Source organism: Pezoporus wallicus, unplaced genomic scaffold (assembly GCF_028554395.1).
Source record: "Pezoporus wallicus isolate ANWC-B61680 ecotype Strahan unplaced genomic scaffold, APGP_CSIRO_Pwel_v1 contig_4816, whole genome shotgun sequence".
In the NCBI taxonomy this organism is placed as follows: Eukaryota; Metazoa; Chordata; class Aves; order Psittaciformes; family Psittacidae; genus Pezoporus; species Pezoporus wallicus.
This window is the reverse complement of record NW_026640990.1, coordinates 1042737-1057236: the sequence shown is the minus strand read 5'-3', so window position 1 is coordinate 1057236 and position 14500 is coordinate 1042737. Positions and strand designations below refer to the sequence as shown.

The window sequence follows — 14500 nt, the reverse complement described above, 5'->3', positions numbered from 1 at the left end:
GGCTGCACTGCACGTGCTGGACTGATAACTGCCAGCCATCAAAAATGATCTGTCTCCAACCTATTAGATTGCAGTAATAAAGAAGAAAGAACATAAAAAAATTGCTGAGGCACCTGCCCCGAAGCATGCTGGAGCCCCAGCCCTTCCAAATGGTAGAAAGGTACAAAGCAGCCTAACCCTGAGCATGTTAGAGCACTCTTGAGTCAGAAGCCCTGTGGATACTCAAGCAGCAGCTTTCCTTCCAAGCTACTTACGTGTCCAGTAAAGCTTTATAGTCTTGCACTCCTGAAATGAGATTGGCAGCAAACCTGCAAGTAGCAAATACAAATGACGTCAGCCTTTTGTTATTTGGCAACACTAGGCTGTTTCTGAGAGACAGAGGAGAGCCTGAATGATTGATGACAGCATAAGGACAAAAAGCCGTCTGGCTTGGCAAAAAGAGTCCCCTGGCCTCATCCAAAACACAATTAATTCATGTCAAGAGAAATATGAAATCCTAGGATGGTCCCTTCAAATGGTTAAACAGGAGGAAGCCTGAAAGCATTTATTTAGAGAATGGGAGCAGAGGCTGAATATTTAATAGAATCCTTAACATGGGTTTCAATATCAATACTCCTAAGCTGTCCAATTTATTAGAGTACTTCCTGTCCTAAGCAGATATTCTTTCTGCAGAGCTGTGGGCAGGTGTATTATTTTCTGACAATGCCCATTTGCACTGTGTCTGAACGGGAGGCTCTGAAAAAAATATTTCCTTGTTAAAGCACGTGCATTATAAAATGTAAAGTGGAGGTCTTTTGGAAGCTGTGTGCACAATAAAATTAGTCAGTAATGAATGGGAGCATTTACAGTTATATTTAAAGCAGAAAGATACATTGGCTGTCTATGCAAAATGTTAAAATCACACATTGGCTTCAAGATCCTGCCTGTTTTAGAATATCATAAATTCACATGCAGGTAATTCCTTCAGTAATGAGCAGCTAGAGAGTGCTAAAAGCGAAGAGGAAAACTGCACTATGTGAGGGTAGATCTGATCTGGTTTACTGTTTTAAAAGGGGAAAATGTTTTGGCAAAGGCTGAAGAATGGAATCCTGTTTTAAGGGTATCTGGAGAGGTATATTCTGTGCTTGGCTACTTGCTTACCTTTCAACTTTTTAAATGATTGTAATTGGCCCCAACAGCTCAAAGGAGAAAGGTCAGTTCAGGGCTGGGAAGGATGGGCCTGAATGAAGCGGTGTTCTTGGGGAGGAACGATTTCTGAATTCTTATTCTTAGATCTCCTGTGTTTCTGATGCCCTTTTGGGCACCTAAGAGGGACAATTTAATGCCAGTGTGACCTTTTCAGTTTGGTATAAGTCATAGAGACAGCATGTTAAAAATTGTTTTCCTTTAAACAGTGTGTCAGAAATTAGTATTTATTTTTTCCATCGCAAAAGGATTTCCTCAAATTACACAATGAAAACTTTGCAAATGTTCCTTTAAAAATTATAAATCCCATGGCATTTTTTTTTCATGCAATAAATGTAAAAGTAACGACCCTTTCATTTCTGAATATCAGTATGAGTAACCCCAGAAAGGGGTTACTACTCAGCAGACCTAGTAGGAAATCATTTAACTGTTACAGCCCTTTTGTTTTAATGAAAGTTGATTGTCTTTTTGCAAAGGAAGTACATTTAAAATAACCTTGCATTTAGCAAAAGCTGCAAAGTTGTAGTACATTACCTCAGCTGGTCATTCACATCCTTGAAATGCTGACGAGCAAAGATAATCGCTGGGCTGGAATTGACTGGAAGAGCTAGCCGGTTGTTGAGGTACATGTCATCCAGCCAGTAGTTAAACACCTAAGGGAAGGGGACATGAAATCTTGAAGCTATGAACAATATGCAGAAAAGCAGTCTGGGGATGAAGAGAGAGTGGTGCTCCTGGTGTCAGGCATGGGCTCTGATTAATGGAGCTGCTGGGCATTTTCAGTCTGGGCTCTGTGACCTCAGCTCAGCTGAAATCAACCGCAATTCCATAATCCTGTTTTTCAATCAATGACAATTTACAGTGTGTTCCATTAAAAAGAAAACAGGCTCCATATTGTGGTGGCTTGGGTATTCTGTTGTGTGTTTCTCTCTACAACCAAAAAAATGAGTACAATACGCTAACTGTTGACTCTTTAAGAGTAACTGGAATAGATTTAAGAAGTGGACAGAATTTTACTACTGATGGCTTTCCTCAGGGGGCTTCAAATATTTGCCAATGATGCCAAGATGCTCTGTTGTTAGCCATCAGATACCATCTTGTATCAAGACAGAGTGGGAAAAGAATTTCCTGAACTTAACAGTTTGGTCCTGCAGATACTGGGATGTGGATAGGGCCCCTGGAGAATCCTCTCTGTGTCCACTGACACAAATGCAGATTGCTGATGCTCGACCCAGACAGACACACATAAATTTCTAACCATTTTTATCAAAAACACAGGCGTTACAGTAACTGCATTCCCTTATGTCTGAGCAGAGCTTGAAGAATAATTGCTTGGAAAATGGAGGCTTTCATAAAAAGATCAAATGTTCTGTCTGAGTTTAGCTGGAGTGCTTTGCATATGGTAAATTATAACAACAATGAAATTATGCAAAAATAATTATGAATGCATGCATCAGTTGAAAAAGCTTTCCTCAGAGATATTTCATCACTGTTAGAACAGATGCTTCCCCCACAGTCTCTGGAGTCTTCAGGATAACAGGCTAGAGCTGTACTCCTGGCAAGTTAAATCCCAAATAGAAATATTTCTAGTTTATATTAAGAATCAGGTATTTAGTTTTAATAGCTGGCATTTAATGTTGGGACATTTCACAAAATGGTTGTACATCCTTCTGTAATTTTCATGGTATATGTGGTTAAATGAACAGCTGTCTCCTAGAACATTATTTGCTCTCCTGGAGCACTATTTAAGTGATGGTTAATTTAGCCATCAAAACCATGAAGTTCTATGATTGGAATAACAAAATGAAATTGGGTGTCATTTAGGAGAGAGCCCTCAGACTGTGACAACAAGTAGTTCAGAAATTAAGCACTGCTTTTAAAACAAAAGCACTGTCAGAACTGTAGCCGGTTTTTCTGGCTATAGCAGCAACTTGATGGAGTTTTCTTGCGAGTCACAACTGAAAAGGGAGAATCACAATTACTGACATCAGTAGCAAGCGTGCAGGATTTCACTAAACCCATTAAACAATTCAGTGTCTCTCTTCCTTGCTGGGATGGAAGAACTTCAGTAGAACCAGTATTTCTAGTTTTCAGTTGCCATATTCTAACATGGTTGATGCAGGCAGGATGAACTGTGGCTTTGTGGAATGGTAACACCTACTTTATCTATGGCTTATTAAACCCTATATTGAAGTATTCAATTCCAGAATAATATGACTGGATCAGAGCTCTGGGTAGATAGCTATATAAGGCGCTTTTCATAGCTCTATCAGAAACCATTTTTCATTTTAATAAAAGCTCTAAATCATTTTATTAAAGGAAAGGAAGAAATGAGATCCAAACCCGATGTAATACAGTGCTTCCTACAGGTAGAGTTGACACCTGCATGCATGCACCTTGCATAAATTCCTTCATTTATGTCAACAAACCATCGATCTGAAAACATAACAAAAACATGGATTTTGACATCCTTTGAAAATTCTCACTTAATATGTCTAAAATATTCATCCCTTTGGTAGAATCTGATATGACCCCTGTTAGCACTGACTCACTGAAAGAAAGCAGTGATCACATACAGAACATCACAAAGAGTTTGTAAGTGATCATAATCCAACACAGCAATTATGTTTCTCATCTGCATTTGCTTACCCAGTTTGTTGTTTTTTCCCTTCTTTCCTCCAGCATTTGCTGCAAAGATTCTCCGAGGCCTCCTGCCTTTCCAAACCGCTCCACAATGACCTTGGTCTTTCCAAATTGCTCCTCTGACACCAAGTGTTTCATGCACTGTAGGTACATGTGTAAGGTCTGCTGCAGTGGCGGGACTGGAAGTTTTGGCACTGTCTAATCATTAAAAACAAAAAAAAGGAGAGATATTAGCAAGTAATTCTACTTGTTTCTAAATTGTCGTATTTTTTTCTCCCTTTTTTTTTATTCTGATGGTTATTAATTTATTGCATCCCCTTTTTAATCCATCTATTCTGTTTTAGCAGTTGAGATACTTGATTAGTGCAAATAATTGTATGACTTCAGTATAGTTTCATTAGGTCTTCAAGTGCCTGAATTTTAGGACACAGTATGCAGTTGTATGCAATACTGAACCCATGGCACCTCTCCAATAGCTCTATTTGTAGGCAAGGAGAGTTTCAAATGCATAATCCAGGAAACTAGTGTTAACAGGAGAATATTCAGAGTTTCAAATTGGTAAAAGTGTATAGAAATCCTAGCACAAACAGGCAAATAGGCATTATGCAGGCATATAGTCTAAGCTAGACTCTTGGAAGTCTTCAAATACATTACACAATAATAAAATAATGCATTAAGAGAAGGTATTTCATAGAATAGAATCATAGAATTATTTGCTAATTTACAATTATTTACTAATGAAATTAGTAAATAAGAGTGTTTAGCTTGTGATCAGTAAAACTGTGGGTAAATACTTGTCTGATTAGTAATACGATTGATTATACAATTGCAGAAACAGAAAACATGCAGTTCTATCTATTAGTACTGACTACATATAATCCTAAATAAACCTGTGCTCTACCCTGCCAAACCTCTGCTGCGGGCCAGCCTGGAACCCTTCTTGAAGGTTTTCAAGACAAAGCACTTCTGTTCACACTTGCTTTGTCCTTATCTTGTTTGGAGCAGGAAAGCATTGTGCTCTGAGCATGGTTCTTCAGGTTGGTGGACATGTCTCACAGCTGAGAAATGGTCATCTAATTCAGCTGTGCTTGTCCATTAGAAAGTAGTGTAGACCATAAACTCCTGGAGGGTTTATTTCTCTAATTTGATTTTGCTTGTCTCCTAAAGCGGGTAAAGCTTAGATTTTTTTACTAGCTCTTGATGTAGTAGACATTCATTTTCATGGTATTGCAGGACCATAGTGTGATTTTTTGGTTGGAAGAGGTGTCTGGCAGTCACCTAATCCCATCTGCTGCTCAGATCCAGGCTAGCTGCAAACTCCTTTGCTAGTGCATGCAAAGAGGGAAGAGGTAAAAGAAATGCTCTAAAGAGAAGTCAGGGAGTGGGTATCCTCTGAGCTCAAATACCAGCTCTGACTTCCGACATCCACAGAAAAGTCAGTGCTGCATTATGTTTCCCTGTCTAGAAACCAAAAATTTCAGAGACTTACAGAAAGTATAATAGGATTATACCTGTTATTAATGGAAATGCAAATCAGTTCGCCTGTAGTGCATCCTGGATCTCAGAAGTAAAAGAATAGTAATTATACAGTTTGAAGCTATGTTTGAAAGGGCATATCTCTTCTGTCATTGATTTCTTGGTCAGTGGAAACAGATGTGCCAAATAGTTGGGGTTTTTCTTGATACCTGGCTTTGGCCCCGTCTTTTTGGGTAAGGTTACTGTGCAGTTCATAACTCTGCTTAGGAATAAAACTTTACACCCGAGGGGTTGGCTACTTACAGGTGTACACATATCCAGCATCTTTTAAAGCAGCTTGAAAATGAATCGTGATAGTTTGATAGTTCTGTACTATTAAGAAATAATTACATGCTATCGCTGGTTGTGTAGCAATATATCTGCTGTTGTTGTGTAATAATATTTCACTTACTGGAATTCTTCCCTGGATGTTGTGAGGAAGAGTGTATTTGGAGATGAGATATGTATTTGGTTAGAAGAGCTGTCTGGCAGTCACCTAGTCCCACCCAGTAACACTAGATCAAGGTTCCTGACTATAAACTGCTGCGAGATAACTAGTGTTCCCTGAAATGCAGAAATCAGCTCTCGAGCAGAGCTTGGTTTACAATTATTATATTGTAATATAATACAATATATTGTATATTGTATATATATTAATATATATACAATCAATATATAATAATATATATATAATCAATATATATATTAATTTACAGCATTAGAAGCTGTAAAGTCATTTATTGTCAACCTGTTTTTCCTTCTTGTTTTGTTTTTCCGGAAACAGTCACTTACTGTCTCATCTTTACTGCATGTATCTTTCTCTTTCTTCTGCATGTTTTTGTCTAGGACAGGCATTCCTGCATTTCTTTTGATATCTTTTATTGAAGACAGAAGTTGAAGCCACTTGGGGGCACTTATGTAGCCTCACGCCTCAGTTCTGTAAATAGAAGAGATTTAAAGTCCAGTCAGTATCCATCATTTATAACCAAAATGTACACAGGGAGTATTCCCTGCACAAGCATTCACAGACAAAACTGAAGAGAAATCGAAGTACAACATTCAAAAGTAGCTGAACTGAGCCCTGTGGCTGACATTGTTTGTTTCATTTCACTATAAATTTATTTATCCAGAACTCTCTGATGCACATAAATGGTCCCTTCTTGGCATGGTGTATTTTGTCACTCTAATTTATTTCACGATGCACTGTGCTGTGATCTGCATGCTTTGTATGACTGTTATATGTTAGCTGGAGGAAGGAGGTGACATCTCTGAATGTACTTATGTCGACACAGGCAATAGTAAGGTTGCCATTTTCTGTATAAAGATTTTGTACGTCCTCTCTTTATCATTTTATATGAAAGCACCATGAAAGCCTTTAAATGTATTTGTCATTGCACGGTTCCATGGACACAGTGAGTTGCTGTCATCCCTGTGTTAAAGATGTGGAAGCTGTGTGAAGGAGCTTGGTGAAGACACGTCTTTGCCCTGAAGGCTAGAAGCTTGTGGGGTGCCAGTGCTTTGGGGCACAGGTCTGGGTTGGCAGGCTGGCTGCAGGAGGACCAGGAGGGGTGGCATGCCCTGCATTTGAGACACTTCACATAGCAGTCTTTCTAAATAGCATTAAAGGAGGTGGCTTAATTTGACGAAAGTCACAGAAATCATCTGAAATATTTTCACGTGTGTCTCGCTGCTGGTGTGCTTATCCTGGTTTTCACTTCTAAAGATGCTTATTATGCCTTCTCTGTACAAGAATAAGCTATATGACACACATATTTCTTTTGATACAATAGGCCCACACCAAATGATTGTCCTTCAATTACTGTGGTACAGCTGAAGCAGGGTAAGTTCTATGTGTTCAGTCAGGTCTTGACAGGTCACAGGTTTTGGGTTGTTGTTTGTTTTGTTTTGTTTTTGATTTCTTTTTAAGTAGTTTGCACTGTGTGCATGCAAAATAAAAGAGATGTGCTGACTAGGTTGAAAATAATTTCCTTTCCGAAACCCACATTCAAGACATTTGAATTATTTCTGTAGGAGCTTTTAAGTACAATTTGGATAAAAACTTACAGTGTATGAACGTTTTGTTTAGTGATGGGCAGGGAGGGCTGTGCATTATTCCGCTCCTGAGGAATCAGCTGTCTAACCTTGTGGCTTCAGTGTGGCTCTACCAATGTGTATGTGGTCACTGAGACCTCATGTTGGTCCTGTCCTCTCCCTGTCCTGCACTGGCTGCCAGTGGTGCCATGTGCTGTGAAGTAGGTTGTGTAAGGCTGTATAAGGTCTCTGGGGCTCTGCAATGAGCTGCACGGCAAACTCGTGCTGATCTGTCATCTGCTCACAATTTCAACTCAGGTGAGAGATCATTTCCCTCATGGAGAGGTCACATTAACCCACTGCGCGGCTCAGCTCCCTCTCGTGTGCTGCCCAGGTCTCACCACTTAGCTGTGTGCTCTATTCCAAGCAATACAGGTTCAAAGCACTTCAAATGATGGGTATGTCCTATAACTCATGGAAAACTGTAGCTTGCTCAGTTTATGGATTGGCCTCAGCTCCCCACCTGCACTCAAATACAGCTCAGAGAGAAGCCCTTTTTTCTTCAGAGCCCCTAAAACTGTATTCCCCCAAAGGAAAAATACTGGTGTTCTTCTCAGTGTGACTTTGGTCTTCTTTCCTTATGTTTTTTTTTGTCAAACCGCACTATGAAGTCACACCGACTACAGTTCCATACTAGCTCTGTGTCTGTGGGAAACGCCGCTAGTAACAGACTCATATCTGTAAAATCAGTGTGATAAAGAGTAGCCTGAACTGTACCTTTCTCTGTCATGCGGATAAACTGAAGTTTTGTCTCTGGTTCAACTGCTGCCAGCTTAGCATCATGGCCAATCCTATATTTGCTTTAAAGGACAAGGAAACTGACAAAAGAGAAAATCCTTCAGAAATTCAAGATGACTTCAAAGTTGCTCACTGGGATGGCTATGAGGTGTATTGTGAAAATTATTAGGCAAAAAAGATAATCCTAGCTGTTTTTATTTACAGCTGGCTTAGTCGAGGGGTGGGGTAAGCAGATTAGCAGGGTGGCAGGGAGTCACAGAAGCCTGGGGAGCTGGGTGGTCTTCCCCACAGCTCAGAGCAGCAGCTCAAACACACAACAAAAGGCGCTGATCTCCCTGTAAGCAGATAGCAGAGAGGGACTGAAATAAGCCCATGTGCTTATACTTGAGTTCTCCAAACAGCATGGACTCGGGAGGAGGCTTGCGGGATATAACGTGGTTGGGGCATTACGCTCAGCCCTCATCTATTCATCCTCGCTCTCAATGTTACCAGGAAGATAAAGTTCTCAGGAATAGATACTAAAGTTGAGGCATGTACGCGTTAGCAGCAATACGCTTTTGAAGCGCGCACTGCTGCGGCCGTTGACATGACGAGCGGAGCGCGAAGCCGCCCTGCCGCCTGCCGTGAGCTTTCCCGCGGGCCGTTCAGCACCGGGACCGTCGGGGAGCCCTTAAGCTCCGCCGGAGCTGCCGGCGTGCCCCGAGACCTTTCCGCGACTCCGCCCCGGGGGTGCCCCTTCTTCCCCGGACCTTCCGTGCCGGCGGGACCCGCGGGCGGCGGCAACGGGGCTGCCCCGTGGGCGCGGTGGAGTCTGGCGAGGGGATGAGAGGAGCCCTCTCTGCTCGCGGGACCCTCCGCACCTGCTCCCTCGCTCTCAGACCCGCGGCTCTCCCTCCCCGGCACTTGCAGCCGCGCCGTCGGAGCGGCGGGAGGCGCGCAGCCAACCCGCCCGTACCTGCTCGTCGGGGCGCTCCGGAGCGGCTATAGCCGGGCTCAGCGCGTCGCGGCGCCTCTGTCCAAGGTAGCGGCGGCTCTGACCAAGGTACCGCCGCCTCCTCCGCGGCCAGGTCGCCTCTGGGCGAGGGCGTGCGGACCGCGGCTCATCCCCGCCGCAGCCTGGCTCCTCCCCGGCCCCGCCCGGCCCGACCCGCCCCTCCCGCGGCGCGCAACAGGCGCTGCCGGTCCCTCCTGGGGCCGCACCACTCTTGTAGTGCCCCTTATGCAGGCTGTTCCTGGCGGGGGCACCGGCGCCCCCCTCGCCCTCCGTGCCGCCTCTGTCCCGGGGGGGGGGTCTGGAGGAGTCGGGCAGAGCCGCGCCCTCACCGCCGTCGGGGGCGAGAAAGGGAGCCCCTGAGGGTTGCAGCTCTCGGTGACCACAGGGGCTGTCACCAGAGTCGAGCGGTATCGCCGTGGGGCTTCTGCGGCTCCTTAAAACTCCGTGGCCGAACGGGGAGGGCAGCACTGCTTGTGGCTGCACCGGCACTACGGCCAAGAGGGGCGGTAGCCCGTGACGGGGCGGCAGCGGTGCCGGGAGGGGACCGGGCTGTGCTGGAGCTGCCCGACCGCCGGCAGCGGCCCCGGGGCAGCGGTAGCACCCCACCGTGCTGGAGTGGGGCGGTGGCCCGGAGGAGGCGCCGCTGTTGCCGCTTAGTGCACAGGGAGCGGCTGCGGTTCGGTGTAGCGAGGCTCAGATACCACCGAGTTGGCCATGGCTCGTTCGCCAACCCTGCCGTGCCGAAGCCCCGCCGCGGTGCTCTCATGAGCTCTGCGCCGCATGAGCAGCTCCGCGACCGCCTCGGTGGAGGAGCTGCGAAGCGGCAGGGGAGCCGCGCGTCCCGCGGAGCTCAGCGGAGCCGGCAGAGGGTTCTCCGCGTCTCCTCGCCGCGCCCAGCTCCCCGGGAACGGGTGGAAGCCCTTCAATACATGCTGTGGCCGTTTAGATAATTTCCTCCCCCTCTCGATATTGAAAGTCATTTATTTTGTTTCCTGGTGAGTCAGGAATTTAAACAAACGATTTTATTTTAACTCAAGGTAAATTTACAGGGCAAAATATGCACTCTGGTTCCATTGTATTTGGATCGAAGGTTTCCACTTTTTGCACAGTCTGAATGAAGCACATCACCCATATTTTGTTTTGTTTAATCCCTGTCGGCTACACTGAAGTGGGCACGTTGCAGTTGGGCTGGCATTTCAGCAGTGCTTTCCAGTCTTGTGTCTCTAGCTGCTGGTCATGCCATTTCTTTGGAGTATTCGAAAGATAAAATTCACGATTGTGAGAATTAAATCCACGTGAGCCTACAAGGAGCTGTTTATAGGTGATAGATAGCATGTTTGCAGTGCAATCTTGTTTGCTTGGAGAACATTTTGTACCGGGGTTTTCTTACGGGCAGTTCTGGTAACCGATGAGGTTTGTGTTACAAAGAATTGTTACCGTAGGGGTTACACTGAGGGGTTACAACCAGCTCCCTCCCTCAAGCAGCCCTCAACAATGAAACAAAGACAATCGATCTCCTTCAATTCTGTTTATTCAGATCGTATTATTCTTGTAGTTTGGACTTCAACATAATACAGCATATTGCATTACCAGAGAGCAGCACAAGAGAGAGAAAAAAAGTACAATACTTCAGTTTATTCCAAGGAAGAACAAGACATTGTGATAGTTGTTGCTGTTTTTAAATATACGAAACCAACTGAAAATTTAAGTATATGTACACCAGATGTACTAAATCCCTGAATATACCATTCGAAATTTTACACAGACTTTTTTGCTTTTATTTTGTACAGAGATATACAGTACGTCACACACAGCTTCAGAAAATTTCACACAAATTACACCCCAGCTATGAGGCTGTTGGTTTTTTTGTTTTGTTTTGTTGGGGCTTTTTGTTTTTGTTTTGTTTTTGTTTTTTGGAAGGATCCTGCCTAGATTTATGCCAATGATTATCCAGGTAATTTTCTTCAGGATTGTCCCCTCATTCCCCACCACCTCTACCTTGCCAGAATGCTAAAGGAAATACCGATTAGAAGTAAGTCTAGAAGAAAGCCATTACATCATGACAAAGGTTTAACTGTATATATTGCACATCAGTACAGAAACATGATGCAGTAACACCCCCCCCCCCTTCCTTCTGTCCCCCATGCCCCTCCTTGCTCCTCATGCTGGGTGGCATTGGGGAACCTAACTGTACTCATAGTCTGATGAGTCCTCAGACACCCCAGCCAGGTCTCTGCGGTACGAGTCCACACCATTCTCCTCCATCCCATCTGCTGTGTGGAGGCTTTTGCCCATGCCTTTACGCTCCTCCATTTTGATGGTGTCGTAGAGTCCCTTAGGTCCTTCTTCAAGGAGAATGTTCCTCTCCGAGTGAGACGGCTTCATCTGACAGACGTTTCTGAGTAAGAGAAGGACAGGTGCGTAAAGCACGTTGGCAAGCCCCATGCCCAGGTTGAGCTGCGCAAAGCCCATGGTGTGCACAATCTGGCCGGCCACAATGGGCCCCAGGGCATATGCCACAGAGTAAGAGATGTCTGCAATGGCATAGACGCTGCCGTAGACAGAGACGTGGCGCACATCCACCAGAAAGGCCAGGGTGGGCAGCAGGGCTGTGTCCACCAGGGCGATGCCGAAGCAGATGCCACAGAGGGGAACAATGACCTGCCCAAAATTCCTGCAGGCTGGCACCAGGCAGGAGCTGGCGCCGATGATGGCCATGCCCAGAGCCCCATAAAACCACTGGAGGTGGGGGTATGCGGCAGCCAGCCGGACTGTGACGTAGACGCCCAGCACGTGGGGGAAGAAGGCGGGCAACCAGGTGAGGCCCACCTCCCACTCGCTGGCCCCCATGGAGTCCTTCATCCAGTTGGCGATGGTGGGCTCCAGGAAGGCCAGGGGGATGTTGCAGGTGGCCAGGGCTCCTGCCACCACGGCGATGTAGGGGTCTATCATGAGGCGATGGATGGGGGTGCCTACCGGCATGTTGGCCCGCGCGGCAGCAGCCCCTGGTGGTGCCAGGGCCAGCAACAGCAGGCCGTCGAGGAGGCAGACGCAGGCCAGCACTAGGAAGGGCACCCGCTTCCCGGCGAACTCGTAGAGGACGCCGCCGAAGGGGGGGGCCGCCAGGCTGCCGAAGGAGATGCAGGCCAGCGCCGTGCCCAGGGCGCGGCTCCGCGCTGGCTCCTCGGGATAGCGGTCGGCGATGAGGGCGATGCCAGCCGTGTCAGCGAACGCCGAGCCCAGCCCCTGCAGGCTGCGCGCCGCGAACAGCGTCGCGTAGTTCTCCGCGAAGGCGAAGGTGGCGGTGGAGAGGAACATGACGGCCAGCCCGGCCAACAGCGGCGTCTCGTAGCCCACGCGGTCGATGAGGGTGCCGCTAAGCGGGTTCACCAGTAGCTGCAGCATGGCCTTGGAGGCGAACAGCACCCCGATCTGCACGTCCTCGTTGCCCCCCGTGGCCGGCGGGTACCGCGCGGACAGGAGGCTTCGGTTGCCGCCGCCGCTACCGTTGCCCCCCGGGGGCGCGGACGGGCCAGCGGTGGCCCCCCCGCCGCGCATGGTCGCGATGTAGTCGGGGATGATGGGTACGATGACCATGTAGAGCATGTTGTCCAGCAGCAGCGCCACGCACACCACCACCAGCAGCAGCCTCCGCTGCCGCCTCGCCTCTCCCATGGCGGTGCCCAGCCGCTGCCGTCGCTCGCCCACCGCTTCCGAGAGCCGCGCCACGGCGGCCCGCGCCCGGCCCGCGCCCCCCACCTCCGACATCGCCCTCAGCGCCGCTGCCGCCCCGCCGCCGCCCGCATGGGGCACGGCCGGGGCGGCCCCGCAGCCTCCGCCGCCCGAGCCGCCGCCGCTCACCTCCCGGCGGCCGCCGCCAGCCCGCGCCGCCGCTGCGACGTGGCTCCTAGGGGCCGGTCCTCCATCACCACACTAATAAGTGCCGCGCACGGAAACCCCACCCGCCCCGCCACCGCGCCAGCCCCGCCGCCCGCCCTCCGCGCCCCGCCCCGCTCCGCTGGACCGCGCCGGCAGCCTTGCCCGGCCGCGGCAAGTGGGCTGCGGCGGGGGGGGCGCCGCCGGTCCCTGCCCGCCCCAGGAGTGCGCTGGGGGGGGCGGTGGGGAGGCGGTGCCACCCGCGAGGTGGGGGCTTGCCGATAGCTCTCGCGGCCCCGACGGCGCGGCTTTGGAAGCGGTTCCCGTTTTCTCGGCAGCTTCCCGAAGCCCGCGCTCCGTCGTTTCCCGCTGGGCCTGGGAGCGCAGGGGCAGCGGGCCGGGCCCGACGTGCGCCCGCGGGTGCTGCGGGCAGTGGCCCGCTCCCCTCGCATCCGTGAGCGGCAGTTGCCCCAGAGGGTGGCCCCGAGCCCGGCTCGCCTGCCGCTGTCGGCGATGACCGGCTCGGCCCCCGTGCGGTGCGAGCTGCAAAGGTCCCTCCGCCCCGGGCCGGGGCCACAGCGAAACGACCGCCCCCTCCCCGGGCACCCTGTGCTTCCACCGCCTGCCGCCGTCTATCCCGAGAGCCGGCCGCAGGGGCTGCCCGCCAGCACCCGGCGCACTCCGCAGCCCCGGATGCCTCCCCCCACACCTCCCGCCGGCGCGGCCGGGCCAGGGCGCGGGGGCGCCCCGGCGGTACTCGGGCTAACCGGGAAAGGGGCGAGACAGGGCCGGGCTGAGCCCTGCCCCTCCTCAGGCGGTGTGTGCCCGCCGGTGGCAGCGCTCCCACCCAGAAGACCACTGAAGCTGCACTGGAAAGCAGAGCGCAACACAGTAAACATCTCCCTGCGTGCGTGCCTGTGTGTCTTAACCCTCTGACAAATACCGGGGAGCTAATCATCAGGCACGGTGGTATTACATCTTGCCGGGACGGAGCTGCGGAGCAAGGAGCCTCAGTTGGTGCAGAGGCTTTGGTATTCGGGGGATACTTCCGACATAAAGCAGAGGGTAAATATCATTGCTCCCGTAGCAGAAATTATACGTGGGCTGATCCAAGAGGGTGTCGGCAGAAGGCTTTACAAAATAGCTGGATCTCTCAGCTGAGCAGTTCCTAGGGAGATGTGGAGTTCGGGTGCCTTCATTTGCTTGCATAGCTGGGCTTCCACAGCTGAAAAGGAGATGATTTATCTGCCAGTCACTGTATCCCGCTATGTTGCGAGAAAGCTGTCTAGATGGCCAGAAAGGCTCTTAAGATGGATTTCTGCATGGAGTGGCATACAGATCCAGTTGTGCTTACACAGAAATGGAGTCTTAAAGCACACTTGAAATAATACCCCTAGACATCTGCATTGTCGTTGTTACCATTATTTGTTACTCATTTACTATCTCTGCTGTAAAACT

At 48.9% G+C, this 14500-nt stretch overlaps 2 protein-coding genes across 2 annotated transcripts in view; both read right to left on the bottom strand.

The window, feature by feature from the left end:
- Positions 1 to 9206, bottom strand: part of CHAT (choline O-acetyltransferase) — a 33833-nt gene extending 24627 nt beyond the window's left edge. Inside the window, exons 1-5 of the mRNA XM_057421571.1 lie at positions 9128 to 9206; positions 6136 to 6280; positions 3835 to 4026; positions 1720 to 1838; positions 255 to 308 (exon numbers count right to left, since the gene is read on the bottom strand). Of these exons, the coding sequence (XP_057277554.1) occupies positions 255 to 308; positions 1720 to 1838; positions 3835 to 4026; positions 6136 to 6198 (428 nt within the window). The 5' untranslated portion in view covers positions 6199 to 6280; positions 9128 to 9206. The remainder of the gene's footprint in view (positions 1 to 254; positions 309 to 1719; positions 1839 to 3834; positions 4027 to 6135; positions 6281 to 9127) is intronic.
- Positions 9207 to 11070: 1864 nt separating this feature from the next.
- Positions 11071 to 12943, bottom strand: SLC18A3 (solute carrier family 18 member A3). Its single transcript, XM_057421546.1, has one exon. It carries the CDS (start codon positions 12932 to 12934, stop codon positions 11351 to 11353), a length of 1584 nt encoding a protein of 527 aa, XP_057277529.1. The 5' UTR covers positions 12935 to 12943; the 3' UTR covers positions 11071 to 11350.
- Positions 12944 to 14500: the final 1557 nt, after the last annotated feature.

Excerpts from the sequence above, each read along its gene's own strand:
- SLC18A3 (XM_057421546.1), bottom strand. The coding sequence starts at position 12,934 with ATGTCGGAGGTGGGGGGCGCGGGCCGGGCGCGGGCCGCCGTGGCGCGG.